Genomic DNA, 15,696 nt, shown 5'->3' with positions numbered 1-15,696 from the left:
ATGTTGTCAGGGTATGGGGCCATGGCAGTGACGCAGCTGATTGAAGCCCCTGGCGATGCTGTCTCCTCGGAGTGGGTTAGGAGGGAGTGGGGGTGAGAGGGCGCCCCAAACGGCCCTGGCCTGAAGCCAGCGAGGCCCACGAGGTCTTGGGTATGATCCTGAAGGACGAGCAGAAAGGACTGTCCTGGGGCCACACAGGAACTGCGGGTGTGGGCGCAGTGCCCGCCGATCACCAGAGCAAGAGAAGGCAACCACAGATGCTGCCTTTCTTTCTTTCTTTTTTTTTTTTTTTGGTACTGGGGATGCAACTCGGGTATTCTACCTCCCAGCAACACCCCCAGCCCCATTTCTTTATTCTTTATTTTGAAACAGGGTCTCACTGAATTGCAAAGGGCCTCACTAAGTAGCTGAGGCTGTCCGCAAACCGTGATCCTCCTCCCGAGTGCTGGGATTACAAGTGTGTGACACTACGCTCGGCTAGACGCAAGCTTTCTGTGCAATGTTCCTGTCGCTCTAGAGTGAGCGGCAAGCTTTTCTAAGATGTGCTCTTTGAACTAGCACAGTCTGCTTGAAAGTTTTGGGGTTTCCAGTTGCTTGGTTTGCTAGATACCAAGGAAGTGACTGAGCAGGGCATGGAGGCACCGCCTGTAAGCCCAGTACTTGGGTGGCCGAGACAGGAGGATCGCAGATTCCAGGCTAGCCTCAGAAATCTAGGGAGGTAATGTTTCAAAAAAATTAAAAATAGCCAGGCGTGGTGGCGCACGCTTGTAATCCCCGCGCTTGGGAGGCGGAGACAGGAGGATCACGCTGGTTCAGAGCCAGCCTCGCCGGCTTAAGAGACTCTGCTTTCAAATAAAATATAAAATAGGTCTGGGAGTGTAGGCCGGAGGTAGAAGGGTTTCCAAGAACCCCAGTACCACCAAAACAAGAAACAAACAAAAAAAGTAAGCTGGGTGTGGTGGCAGAGAATTTGGGAGACTGATACAAGAGGATCTTAGGTTCCCAGCCAGCCTCAGCTACTTAGTGAGGCTTTCTGCAATCAGTGAGACCTTGAGCTGGGCGTGGTGGCACAAATTTGTAATCCCGCCATTCAAGCGGCAGAGGCCGGAGGATAGTGAGGACCTTCACAACTCAGTGAGACCCTGTTTCAAAAAATAAAAGGACTAAAAGATAGGACTGGAGGTGTAGCTTGGAGGTACAATGCCCCTGGGTTCCATCTCCAGTACCGCCAAAAAAAAAAAGGCAATTTAGTGAGACCTTGTTTCAAAGTAAAGAATAAAAAATAGGGCTGGGAGGATAGCTCAGAGGTAGATGCCCTGGGATTTCATTCCCAGTACCAAAAAATAAGGAAGTGCCTGAGAAAAGCTGATCCTTTGAACAGGCTCTGCAGAAAAGCTAAATCCCAGCTAATCTAGCTCTTATCAGTTTGCAGCTGCTCCTCCAGTTACAATGGTTATAGACCCTATGCAAACTGGTGTTGGGAGGGGAATGGAGCCATCTGTAAACACATTCAGTACACCAAGCCTGGGGAGTGGTGGCCCAAGCCTGTAATCCCAGTGTTTAAGAGGAGTCTCAGCAATTTAGCTAGATCCTGTTTCAAACTAAAAAATAAAAAGGGCTGGGGGTAGCTGGGTGTGGTGGCCCTCGCCTATAATCCCAGGACTTGCAAGTCGGGGACAGGATCCTAGGCCTGGAGGCCAACTTTAGTAAGTTAGTGCGACCCTCAGCAATGTAGTGAGGCTGTTTCAAAAAAAAATAAAAAATAAAAGGGCGAGTATATGACTTGGAGGTAGAATGTCTCTGGGTTCCCTCTCCAGTCCCCAAAGAAAACCAAAACAAAGTAATAATAATAATAATAATAATAATAATAATAATAAACACCAAACATACTGCACTAAGCCCACTGATTTTTTTTTTTTTTTTGGTGGTACTGGGGGTGGAACCCTAAGTAGCTGAGGCTGGCTTCGAACCTGTGCGATCCTCCTGTCTCAGCCTCCCAAGCAGGGATTACACGCGTGTGCCACCACGCCCGGCGCCCACTGAATCTTCTGAAAGCCTAAGGCGGGACTACAATTCAACCGCGTCGGCGGTCAGAGAGTACTATGCTCAGGTAATTTACTGGACTCCGCTCCGGGGACAATCCTACACAAAGCTAACGCACACCGGGCTCGAGACCTCTGGGGCATGAGCACCACCTGGAGGTGGGCCGAGGCCGGCCCTTCAAAACCGGGTAGGGCGGGCGCGGCGGTGCACGTGGGAGGCGGAGACCCGAGGGCCGCGGGTTGGAGTCCAGCCTCAGCACCTTAGTAAGACTTGTCGTGAACACACCCGCGCAGGGGAGACTCCCCAAGCCCATCCCCGTACCCTAAAATAACCCAGAGCAAAGACCCAAGTATGATTCCTGCCGAGGCACGCGCTCCCCCAGCCGAAGCGCGGTCAGCAGGGGCCGTCTGCACTGGCGGGAGGGGCGGCTGCTTCCATCCTAGCACTCAGCAAGGGCTGGAGAGGGGTAAGATGGCGGCCATCCGGGCCGCAGTGGGCGCCGCGCGCAGTGCTCGCCCCGCCTCGCCCCGCGGGAGGAGCCGGCCCCGCGCCGAGGCCCCGCCCGCCGGCCCCGCAGACAGGCAGCCATGGTGCAGGCCTGGTACATGGACGAGTCCGCCGCCGACCCGCGCCTGCCGCACCGCCCGCAGCCCGAGCGCGCCGTGGGCCTGGAGCAGCTGCGCGGGCTCGGCGTGCTCTACTGGAAGGTAGGACGGCCGGCCGCCCGCCCAGCCCGGGCACGCCGGCGCCTGCGCACTGCGGGACGGCTGCGGCTGCGGGCGGCGGGGCGCACCGCGCATGCTCTGTGCGAGCTGGGTGGTCGGCGGCCCGGCGGAGGGCGCACTGCGCATGCTCAGGCGCTGGGCCGCGGGTCCGAGCCCCCTGGCCTAGGCTTGGGGGCTGCGCCGCACTGCGCCTTCTCGGCCCGCGGGGTGCGCGGCGAGCTTGGGGTCCTGGTGGGGGAAGCAGGCGGTTGCTGGGCAGGAGACGCGGGGCTTCCGCGGGCTGGGGTCCCGGCCTTCGGGGGGGCTCCGGCCTGCTGACGTCAGCGCCGCAGAGCTCGTGCACCTGCCGGGGCGCCGATGTTTGGTGTGGGCACCGCGCTGGCGCAGCTCGTTCATTTGAGATATTTGAGATAAAGGCTTCCCGCAGGGGAGGGCCAGGCGAGGTCGCGGGGATTGGTGGGGTGGCTGGGTCAAGTCTTGGGGGTTGTCTGCTTTTTGCCAGTCTCCATTGGAGTGGTCAGAATGGAATACCAGCCCAGCCCTAACCCTAACCCTCGCCCTCAGGCGGTGGAAGTCTCGCCAGCCCCTGGCTTTGGGGGTCACCCGGTCCATTTTGGTGCTGTGGAACCGGGCCAGATCTCCCCGCGGCACAGTAAGCCAGTCGCAGAAACAGCCTGTCTTGCAAAGAGTCTGTTCACAGGTAGCCAAGCGTGGAGGTGGGAGAGCCCTGTCAGAGGGTCCTCCCGGAGAGTAGGCTTACAGTGACGTTTATGGGGTGAAGACGCAGTCGGAGGGTGATGGAGGAGGAGTGGCCGGTGGTCTGCACGTGGCAGTTAACCTTCACGGGTCTCACGTTCAGAACACAGGTTAGCACCGCCTGAGGGCGGAGATCTGGCCTGATGTCAAGGGTCACTCCTTGGTCGCCTGTGCAGGCCCACGCGAAGAGAGGCCTCTGTCATCCTGACCACAGCTCAGGAGCTGTCTGCGGGAGCGCTGCTGAGGGACCCATACTAAGAGGCTGAGCTGGCAGCTCTACTGAAAAGATTTTACAAGCTAGTAACAGCCACGCATGGTGGCGCACACTTGTAATCCCAGTACTTGGGAGGCGGAGACAGGAGGATCTCAGGTTCGAAGCCAGCCTCAGCAGCTTAGGCTCTCCACAATTTAGCGAGACTTTGTTTCCAAATAAAAAATAAAATAGGGTCCCCGCGCTTGGGAGGCTAGACAGGAGGATTGCGCAGGTTCGAAGCCAGCCTCAGCTAGCTTAAGAGACCCTGTTTCCAAATAAAATATAAAATAGGTCTGGGAGTGTGGTCCGGAGGTAGAAGGCCCCTGGGTTCCATCCCCATTACCACCAAAAATAAAAAAAAATATAAAATATGTCTAGGGAGGCATGCGTGGTGGTGCATGCTTGTAATCCCAGCACTTGAGAGGCTGGGACAGGAGAATCACAAGTTCCTGGCCAGCTTGAGATCTTTAGTGAGTGAGGCTCTCTGCAACTTAGATTCTGTTTCAAAATAAAGAATAAAAAAATAGGGTTGGAGGTGTAGCTCGGAGGTAGAATTCCCCTGGGTTCAATTCTCAGTAACACACACAGTCAGCTGCTGCCGGGCGTGGTGGCGCACAAGTGCTTGGGAGGCTGAGACAGGAGGATCGCACAGGTTCGAAGCCAGCCTCAGCTGCTTAGTGAGGCTCTCAGCAAATTAGTGAGACCCTGTTTCCAAATAAAGTATAAAAAATAGGTCTGGGAGTGCAGCCCAGAGGTAGCCCCTGGGTTCCACCCCAGTACCACACAAAAAAGTCAACTGTTTACTGTTCTAGCATGCCGTAGACTTTTGTCTTATTTTGTGGCTTCTGTACACTCTTATATGTTTTCTTAGTAGCTCTTCTGGATTAGAGGCTTCACATGATAAGACAGAGCAATATTTGCTGAAGATCCGATTGTCTTTTGAGGCTCATGAGTCAGGACAGTCAACAGTCTATAAAAAATACCTGGCTACATCGCAGGCTGTGCACCACAGTTCACGCAGCTACTCAGTGGCTGGATTTATTTTTATTTTATTTTTATTTGGTGGTACTGGGGATGGAACCCAGAGGCTTTCTACCTCCGGGCTATACTCCCAGACCTATTTTATATTTTATTTGGAAACAGGGTCTCACTACGTTGCTGAGAGCCTCACTAAATAGCTGAGGCTGGCTTCGAACCTACGTGATCCTCCTGTCTCAGCCTGCCAAGCGAGGGGATGACAAGTGTGCGCCACCACGCCGGGCTCAGTGGCTGTATTTAAAAAGTTGCATCTAGCTGGGCGTGGTGGCACACGCTTGTAATCCCAGCATTTGGGAGGCTGAGACTGGAGGATCCTGGTTCGCAGACAGCCTCAACTACTTAGTGAGGCCCTTTGCAACTCAGTGAGACCCTATTTTTTTTTTTTTTTTTGGTGGTACTGGGGTTCCTGGAAGCCCTTCTACCTCCAGGCTACACTCCCAGACCAATTTTTACATTTTTATTTGGAAACAGGGTCTCCTAAGCCAGAGCGTGGGGCTGGCTTCGAACCTGCGCGATCCTCCTGTCTCTGCCTCCCAAGCACGGGGATTACAAGCGTGCGCCACCACACCCAGCATGAGACCCTATTTCTTTTTTTTTTTAATTTTTTTTATTGGTGCACTGTATTCATACATCATAGTGGGATACAAACTTTTGTAGACATACATGCACACATCGCCCAGTTAGCCCCCACCCAATCCCCACCCCATTCCCTCCCCATCCCTCCTTCCCATGCTTGGCTTAGTGGTTGACATCTAGTTTTATAGCAATTTATCCAAAATTAAAAATGATAATCTCACATAACAGTTTCATTTGTCTGATACCAAGCTTTTGATAACTTAAAGATAATATTTCAATATTTATTTTTGCTTTCTTTCTTACCAGAGAATATTTTTTTTTCTTTTTTCTTTTTAGGTGAAACTATCATATATTTATATATTTATTTTTCAGAAAAAAATCTATCCTAATATGGAATATGGACTTTAAATACCCAAAACGATCTCGAAAAAGAACAAAGCTAGAAGATATATATTTTCTGATTTCAAACCATATAAAGCTACAATAATTGAAACAGTGTAGTACTATTCTAAAGGCAGATATATAAACCATTGGAGTTAAATAAAAGCCTAGAGCTAAATTCTTCCATATATTGTCAAGTTATTTTTGACAAGGTTTCCATGAACATTTGGTGGAGGAAATACTAATCTTTTAACTAAATATTGTTGAAAAATAATAATTATATGGAAAAGAATAAAATTGGACCCTTACCTAATCCCATATACAAATATTAACTCAAAATAGATAAAGGACCTAAATATAAATCTTAAGACTATAACCTTTTAAGGCCGGGCGTGGTGGCGCACGCTTGTAATCCCAGCATTCGGGAGGTTGAGACCTGGAGGATCACGGTTCGCGGATAGCCTCAGCTACTTAGTGAGGCCCTCTGCAACTCAGTGAGACCCGGTTTCAAAATAAAGAATAAAAAATAGGGCTGGGGGTGTAGCTCAGATGTAGAATGCCCCTGGGTTCCACTCCCAGACCCGCAAAAAAAAAAAAAAAAAAAAAGACTATAAACTTGTAGAAGAAAATCTGGGTCATAAAAACTCACAACATTGAAATTGGCAGTGATTTCTTGGATATGATTTCAATGGCACAGGCAACAGAAGAGTATACAAACTCCCTAAAAAATAAAAAAATATTGTATATCCAAAGACAATGTAAACAGAATTAAAAGTTACTGATAGAATGGGATAAAATATTACCAAATGCTATATCTGAAGGTATATTAATATTCCAACTAGAAATTCTAAAAATTAACAACAATCAAAGCAAACAATACAATTTAGAGATAGGTAAAAGACTAACATAAATAATGAATCTCCACAGATAACCAATCTTAGTTGTCTGTTGGATGGAAAATCTTGTTTCTCTAGTTCTGGTGTGTGTTACCTATTTCTTCTTTGTAGTTAATCTCTTTGAGTATTTTCTCTAGCGCTGGTTTTGAAGACATAAATTCCTTCAGTTTCTGTTTGTCATGGAAGCTTCTTATTTCTCCATCTAATTTGATAGAAAGTTTTGCTGGGTAGGAAATTTTTGGCTGGAAGTTGTTTTCTTTCAGAGTTTGGAATATGTTACTCCAAGCCCTTCTGGCTCTCATGACTTGGTTTGGGTAGTCTGGAGTGATTCTAATCGGTTCGCCTCTGAATGTCACTTGGCCCTTTGTTTTTGTTGCCTTTAAGATTCTCTGCTTGGCTTCCACATTGGTCATTTTGACAATTATGTGGCGTGGGGATCCTCTTCTCCAATCCTGTCTAAAGGGAGTTCTATAAGTTTCCTGGACCTGTGTATCAACCTCTTGCTCTATGTTTGGAAAATTTTCTGCTATTACTTCCTTGAAGAGATTGTTGATCCTTTTGGTTTCACCTTCTTTTCCCTCCTCTATTCCAATTATTCTTAGGTTAGCTCTCTTAAAATGGACCCATATTTCTTCAATGTCAGATTCCTGCTGTCGGATTTTTTTTTCTAGATTAGATACTGTGCGTTCATTTTTGAATTGATCATCTTCTAAGAGCGAGATTCTGTTCTCCATGTGGTCTAATCGGTTGTTTGTGCTTTGAATTGAGGCCTTTACTTCATTAATTGCATCCTTTATCTCTTTTTGGCTCTCTCTGAATTCTTTTCGAAACACCTCTATTATTTCTACAGTTATTTTCCTGATTGAATCTTCTATAAATCTCTGAATTTCTGTTTTATCGGGTTCTGATGTTGTAGGGTTGTGGGCATTCATTGCTCCATTGTTATTCCTCTTTCCCATGATTTCAGAAGTTTGTGCCTTTTCTAGGTTCTTCCCTTAGGTCACTATGAGTTCACTTAAAGTGCTCTGGATCTCGAGTCTGTGGTATCTGAGACCCCACTACTCCTTTACTGGGTTGTATCGCAGAGTCTCAGACCCAGGGAGTCGATAGAGGCTGCTTTAAACTATGGGGGGTGCCAGGTTGCACGTTCTCCTATGGTGTGATATCTCTGCCACCGCCACTCCCCCACTGGGTCAAGTCCCTGGGAGTACAGTACTGGGATTTTTCCTCTAGGGGCTGCAATTTGACTCACCGTTGTTGGGAGCCAGATGGAGCTGTAGTGGACTCAGTAAATTTGCTGCTGCTGCTGCCGCCGGTGGCAATATGGCACCGCTGTCACGCCCTTGGCCGTGATACTGGTGTATTTCTTCTCTGGTTTTGAGCTCCGCTCTGAGTCCCTGCAGCGTGTGCTGAGCTCAGCCACTGGGAGCTTTAGATGCTCCCTGTGCTGAAAAATCCCGCCTGGCTGTTCTGCGGCGGCTCACCTCGGCTCGCTGTAGCCATCCGGTGAACTCGCCGCTGCCACTGGCAGTATGTGGCGACTGCGTCCTCGGGTGTGAGGGTGGTGTATCTCCTCTGTGGCTCTGAGCTCCGTTCTGAGTCCCCTTCCTCTCTGGAGCCTGGTGATTTTTTTGTTTCTCTGGTGATGGTGTTTTCTGGCTATGAAAGGCGCTGATTTTGTGGTAATGGAGATTGGTTGTTAGCAGGGCTCTTAAGCCCCGCTTTTCTCGGTCGCCATCTTCCTAGAAGTCGATGAGACCCTATTTCTAAATAAAGAATAAAAAATAGAGCTGGGGGTGTAGCTCGGAGGTAGAATGCCCCTGGGTTCCATCCCTAGTACCGCACACACACACAAAGTTGTATCTGTGTTGAGTCTGCACGGACTTCTCTTTCATAATCTAGAGATGACTTGGGGACATGGGAGTACGAGTCAAGTTTACCTGCCAATCCTGCGTTGTTTTACGCAGGGATTTAGGCTGGGTTCTGGTAGTGCGTGCAGATATGCTGGAAGCTCTGAGGACAGGAAGACTGTAGAAGGAACACCCCCACTGGGTGATGGCAGAAGTGAGGTTAGCTTTTTAACACTTCACTGAGGCTTTACGGTCTCACGTCGTTCATGGCACTGGTGACATACATGTACCACGTGGTGGGCTCCCTGCTCCCTCCCCACCCCCTCCTTACAAGGTATTATGGCCTCGTACACTCTGCTCACACAGTTGTAGGGTCCAGTGTTTTAGTTTGGAACAGAGTCTTATTTCACTCTTGTTCGCTGACAAAAATACCTTAGACTGGGTCGTTTAAAAGCAATAAATCTGCCGGGCTTGGTGACACATGCCTGTAATTCCAGTTGCTTGGGAGGCTGAGGCAGGAGGATTGCAGGTTTGAGGCCAGCCTTGGCAATTTAGGTCCTCTGGAACTCAGCGAGACCCTGTTTCAAAAACACACACACACACACACACACACACACACACACACACACAAAGTAAGGCTGGGGGTGTAGCTCAGACGTAGCGGGTCCCTGAGTTCCATCCCTAGTACCACAAGAAACAAACCCAAAAACCAAACAAATTCATTGCCCAAGTGGGGAGGCTGGGAAGGCCGGTTCTCGCCCACAGCTCCTCCTCCCTGTGAAGGTAAACGCTCCCTCACGAGCCTGTGGTGGGGTACGAGGGATGGCACCAGGAGTATTCTACCTCCCAGCTACACCCCGGCCCCAGTTTAATTTTATTTTGAGATGAGGTCTCGAGGTTGACTAGTCTCACTACTTGCTGAGGCTGTCCTCAAACCTGCGATCCTCCTGTGTTAGCCTCCCCGGTACTGGGGTAACAGGCACGCCCCACCACGCCTGGCTTGTATAGGGTCCCTAATCCCTTCAGGAGGCCTCTGGACCAGCCCCCTCTGAGGCCCCGGGTAAGTCCCATCCTGTGTCTGAGGAGGGCGCACCCTCAGACCACACAGACAGCGCCGTACTGTGCAGCCCGCTCCAGGGCTTGCTTGTTTTTGAGTCAACTTTGCAAAAAATTATGTACCAGTGACTCGTACCTTGAGATATTCTGAAGTGTGCTGTTCTGAGATGGGGAGAGATGTGCATCTTACTGCCAAACAAAAGCCAACATTCGCCGAATTCCCGGCCAGCAGCTGAAAGTAGCCCAGACGCCTTCTGCTGGGGTCCCCATCGGGGAGTGCTCAGGAAGACGGTGACACTGCATTCGGGCCCTCAGGAATAGATCGGAGCCTAGGGCGGCTCATGCCCTCAGTCCCGGTTCTCCAGAGGCTAAGACAGAAGGATCTCAGGCTTGAAGCCAGCCTCAGCAGCTTAGCAAGGCCCTGTTTCCAAATACTAAAATAAAAAAGGCTGAGGATGTAGCTTGAAGGTAGAATGCCCTGGGTTCAATCCTCAGTAACACACACACACACACACACACACACACACACACACACACACACGTGAGCCTGGTATGGTGGTGCACTCCTGTGATCCCGGTACTTGGGAGGCTGAGACAGGAGGATTCAGTGGCTTGGTAGGAAGGGCTGGGGTGTGACTCAGAGGCAGGATGCTCCTGGCTTGTATCTTCTGTACTACAAAAAGAAAAGAATGAGTGGATAGGGGTATGATAAATGAAAATACTGACCAAGCATTGTGTGTGTGTGTGTGTGTGTGTGTGTGTGTGTGTGTGTGTGTTACTGGGGTGGAACCCAGGGGCTTTCTACCTCCAGACTATGTGCTCAGTCCTATTTTATTTTATTTGGAAACAGGGTCTCACTAAGTAGTTGAGGCTGGCTTTGAACCTGCGCGATCCTCCTGCCTCAGCCTCCCAAGCGCGGGGATGACAAGCGTGCACCACCACGCCCGGCTGGCCAAGCACTTTTTGAGTAGCAAAGCTATCTCTTTGGTTTAGAGCACAGATTTCTTTAAAAATTGGGGGCAGGGGCAGATAAAAGGAGAAAAGTCACTGCAGTCAGGTGAGGAAGGTCCTGCGTCCCAGACCCCAGACGGTGAGTGCGCTATAGCTGTGGATTGCGCCCTGCTTGTTGGTGTTTGGGAGAGCCTGGGAAGTGGCGGAGCAGCGGGCGTGGGGAGGGAGCTGTGCGCTGGGCAGGTGTGAGGCGCTGGGAACCGCCCCTAGAAATAGAAGGCCCCAGGAGGACAGTGGGCAGGAGGAAGCAGAACTCAACAGCACCGCACAGTTTCTACTTGGCATTTTTTGTTTTGTTTTTGCGGTACTGGGGATCGAACCCAGGGGCATTCCACCTCGGAGCTAGAAGGTATTTTTTATTCTTTCTTTGGAAAGGGTCTCACTAAAAGGTGGAGAGGCTCCTTAAGTAGTGGAGGCTGGCCGTGAACCGCGATCCTCCTGTCTCAGCCTCCCAAGGACTGGGGTTACAGTGTGCGCCCCCACGCCCGCCTCGTGGGCATTTTGGAGAGAGGAGAATGCTCCAGAGGGTTAGTTGGAGCTGCTTGGGGCGGCAGAAGAGTAAATGGCGCATTTGTAGTACCACCAGAGGGAAAGTCCGGAAAGAGAGGTTCCCCACGTCCTGTGTTAACGGGGTCTCTTTTTTTGTTTGTTTGTTTAAACACACGTAGCTGGATGCTGACAAGTACGAGAGCGATCCAGAACTGGAAAAGATCCGGAGAGAGAGGAACTACTCCTGGATGGACATCATCACCATCTGCAAAGAGAAGCTTCCCAATTACGAGGAGAAGGCAAGGCCGCCTGCGTGTTTGGGAAGGGGAGCCCTGGGACTCACTCCTGCGGATTCTCCTTTTTCTTGCGCCATCTTTATTTGACACGGGGGCGGGGGCGCAGTCCTGGGCCGGCCCCAGGGTCTTGGAGGGCGCGGGTGGGATGGTGGTATCTCCTCTTTGGGAGGCTTGCCAGTGGAGCCGTCTGGGCGCAGTGGAAGGTTCTTAGCCCGACTCCAGCCGCAGTAGACGTAGGGCTGTTTACATTCGTCTTTCTTGGGAGTGTGCCTGCCTGGGTGCGTGTCCATGGATGGCAGCCCCTGCCCTGCGCTTGTGAGCCGGCCCCTCTCCCCGCCCCGCCCCTCCTGGGCCTGTGGGCGCGGACACGATTTCCCTGACCCTGCAAAGAACGTTTGCTCTCATTGATTTTTTCCCTTGTTCTATTTTTTATCCTATTGATTTCTCCTCTGGTCTTTGCCTTCAATGTACTTTGGGTTTAATTTGGTCTTCTTTTTCTAATTTCTTGGGGTGGAAGCTGAAGTCACTGGTTTTGAGCTCCTTTTCTTTTTCTCTTTGAAGAAAGAAGGCATTCAGTGTTGTAAACTCCCCTAAAGGCGACTCTCGTGGTATCCCACAAACTCTGATATGTTGTGGGTTTTTATTTGCCTCAGTTAAAATTTCCTTTATGATTTTGTCTTTGACTCAGGAGGATATTTTTGGTCCTGTTTTTACACTTTTTAAAATTTTTTATTTTCGTGGTATTGGGTATGGAACTCGGGCATTCTACCTCCGAGCTACACCCCCAGGGAGCCGCTGAACCATGTTTTTTATTCTTTATTTTGTAACAGGGTCTCACTGAGTTGCAGAGGGCCTCCCTAAGTAGCTGAGGCTGTCCTCGAACCACGATCCTTCTGTCTCAGCCTCTGTAGTCCTGGGATTACAAGTCCGCGCCAGCACGCCCAGCCGTTTTTTTGTTTATAGATACGTATTGTTTTCCCTTTTTTTTTGTACCGAGGATTGCACTCAGGACTTTACTCAGCGAGGCAAGCATTGTACCACTGAGTCGCACCCTTGGCTTCAGTTTGTAATTATTTGGGGTTTTTATGGAGACTTCTTTGCTTCTAATTTCATGTGGGCATGCTTTGAGTTTTTGTTGAATACCTCGAGGTTGTTCTCTGGCCCGAGCGTGGTCTCCTCTGGCCTGTTCTGCTGTGCGGGATCTCGCCGTCTGCGCGCGTCCTCCAGAACCCGCAGCCCGACCGCGTGGCTCAGCCCCACAGTCCTTGCTGCTGTCCTGCCTGTGGAGTCTGCTGTCCTGATGGAGGGTTGCGAGTGTCCAGCACGACACGGCCCGGTCCATTTTCCTTCCGGTGCTCTCAGGGCGAGCCTCCTGGGCTTGGTGTCCTGTGTCAACGCATACAAGTTCAGGATTGTCACGCCCTCTTGGAGAATCGACCCTTTCTCCGACAGTTCTCTCCCTGGTTGAAACGAACATAACTGGCAGCTTTCTCTTGATTAGTGTTCACATGGTAGACCTTTCTCCATCTTTTTACTTTAACAGATCAGTCTCTTTATTTTATTTTTGCGGTATTTGGGACAGACTCTACCTCCTAGCTATACCCCCAGCCCTATATTTTATTCTTTATTTTGGAACAGGGTCTCAATAAGTTGTGGCGGGCCTCACTAAGTAGCTGAGGCTGGCCGCGAACCCGCGACCCTCCTGTCTCAGCCTCCCAAGTCCTGGGATGACAAGCGTGCCCACCACGCTGGCTCTCTTGGTCCTCACTGTGCGAGCACGCTGGGATTTCTGGTGGGCCCCAGTGCCAGCCTCCCAGGCAGCTCCTTCCCCCGCTCGTCCAGGCTCGGGCTGCAGGGCAGATGTCTGCTAACTCGCACGACCGCTGCCCAGCAGCCTTACAGAGATTCCCCCATCCTAGATCAAAATGTTCTACGAGGAGCACCTGCACCTGGATGAGGAGATCCGCTACATCCTGGACGGCAGCGGGTACTTCGACGTCAGGGACAAGGAGGACAAGTGGATCAGGATCTTCATGGAGAAGGGGGACATGATCACTCTGCCGGCCGGCATCTATCACCGCTTCACGCTGGACGAGACGGTAGGAGCCGCGGGGCCCGCCAAGGCCCGACTTGCCTGGACACATCACGCCCTGGCCACGGTGCCGCTGACGCAGGGGTCTGCTGCCGTGCTGCGGGAGCCCGGCCTCTCAGCTCACGGCCCTGGGGCTTTTGCTTCAAGGAGAGAGGCAGCTGGAACCTGTGGCTGGGGCCTGGCGGAGCCAGTCCACAGGCTAGCTTGTCCTTGGCCGGCGCTGGCTCCGGGTTAGTGGGGTGGGTGGGTCAGCAGGAGAGGCCCCAAACCCACTGCTTCCAGGGCTTGTAGTGGTGAGACCCTGTAGGCTGGGTCCACTTTCATTTTGGGAACTTAACAGTAAAAGCACAGTCATTAGGATTGGAAAAAAAAACACAAATAAGTAGATGTTGGGTTCCCAGGTTATGATTTGGATTAAACTGGAGACTTAAGCATGATTTTTATTTTTTAAATTTTTTTTGTGGTACTGGAAATGGAACCCAGGGGCATTCTGCCTCCAAGCTGCACCCCCAGCCCTGTTTTTTTTTTTTTTTTTTTTTTTTGTGTTGCTGGGGATGGAACCCAGGGGCATTCTACCTCCGAGCTACACCCCCAGTCCTATTTTTTAGTCTTTTTTATTTTTGAAACAGGGTCTCACTGAGTTGCAAAGGGCCTCACTAAGTAGCTAAGGCTGTCCTTGAACCAATCCTCCTGTCTCCGCCTCCCAAATGCTGGGATCACAAGTGTGGCACCACGCCGGGCTCTTCACTCTTTTCTGGCTAGACATAGTTCCGCACTTTACTTTTCTCCTTGACGCTTGGGGATCATTTTACACCCGTATGTTTATTCGCAGATTACTTACAGCCGCATAGTATTCCTGTCTCAGCTTCCTCATTTAATTAACAATTTATTCTTTTCTTTTTGGTGGTACTGGGGTTCCTGGAAGCCCTTCTACCTCCGGGCTACACTCCCAGACCTAATTTTATACTTTTTTATTTGGAAACAGGGTCTCCTAAGCCAGCGCGGCTGGCTTTGAACCTGCGGGATCCTCCTGTCTCCGCCTCCCAAGCACAGGGATTACAAGCGTGCCCACCGCGCCCGGCAGTTTAACAATTTATTCTAATGAATGGATGGTCCCTAATCGGTGGCTGTATAAATGGCTTCTACTTTTTTTCTTTTTTTGTGAGTAGTACTGTAGTAAGTCACATTATACATTTGTAGTTTCGCCCTTATGTGAGTTAATCTGTAGGATAAACTCCTAAAAAACAAATGCTTGGTTGGAAGGCACATGCACTTCTACATGTGTGTATGTTTGTGTGTGTGTTCCTAGGAACTGAACCCAGGAATGTTCTACCTCTGAGCCACACCCCCAGCCCTATTTTTTTTTTTAATTTTTATGTTGAAAAAGGGTCTCACTAGCTTGATGGGAATTCCACCGCTTGCTGAGTCCGAACCTGCCGTCCTCCCGTCTCGGCCTCCTAAGTATACTGGGCTTACGGGCGTGTGCCTTACCCGACTGCATTTCTAGTTTGGGTGGATGGTACCAGGTTGTCCCAGCTGGCAGGCTGGGGCCTCAGCGCTCTTGGCAAAGCTTGGCCCAGGGAGGCAGAGGAAGCTGGGCATGTCCGTGAGCTGGCATGGTGCCTGCATCCCCTGCCGCTCTCTGGAGTGAGTGAGACCTGATCTGTGACGGGCCTGCCACTGAGCACAGCACCTCAGCGTCCGCCACTCCACAGAGGGGACCTATGGGCCGAGTGCTGGGGAGCCTGGGGCCGCGAGGCCTTCCCGAATGTTTGGGGGTAAATCAGTCGATGACGAGGTGCTGAGGGAGACACGAGGTATTTGTCTTCCAGAACTACGTGAAGGCCATGCGGCTGTTTGTGGGAGAGCCAGTGTGGACGGCGTACAACCGGCCGGCTGACCATTTCGACGCCCGGGAGCAGTACGTCAGGTTCCTGGCCCAGACGGCGTAGCGGCCCCCGCGGCCCCACACACGCCTGGAAGGTCGCGGAGCAGCTGATCAGAAGGCCTCCGCTGCTCTTGTTTTTGTTACAGACTTCAGACTAGGTTCTCTCTTCTCTGCAAGGTTAGCTGATCAGAGTATTTGTAATGAAAGGAGCCATGTAGCTGATTTTTACATGAAAGCAAATAGAATCGTAAACAAGTCACCTTGATTTTCTTTAGTTTGGCCCAGACTGGTGGTGGGCAGGGCAGGGCTGGTGGTGCGTCCACGGATGACGGGATGCAAGCCCATC

At 50.9% G+C, this 15,696-nt stretch overlaps 1 protein-coding gene across 1 annotated transcript; it reads left to right on the top strand.

The window, feature by feature from the left end:
- Window positions 1-2,630: 2,630 nt before the first annotated feature.
- ADI1 (acireductone dioxygenase 1) lies at window positions 2,631-15,414 on the top strand (the record flags this gene model as incomplete). Its single annotated transcript, XM_080711585.1, has 4 exons — window positions 2,631-2,750; window positions 11,254-11,373; window positions 13,290-13,469; window positions 15,295-15,414. 4 exons carry the CDS (start codon window positions 2,631-2,633, stop codon window positions 15,412-15,414), a joined length of 540 nt encoding a protein of 179 aa, XP_080567711.1.
- Window positions 15,415-15,696: the final 282 nt, after the last annotated feature.

Source organism: Muscardinus avellanarius (genome assembly GCF_963383645.1).
Source record: "Muscardinus avellanarius genome assembly, chromosome: 15".
Lineage (NCBI taxonomy): Eukaryota > Metazoa > Chordata > Mammalia > Rodentia > Gliridae > Muscardinus > Muscardinus avellanarius.
Note: the sequence above shows the minus strand (reverse complement) of the source record. Positions and strands in the feature narration are given on the sequence as shown.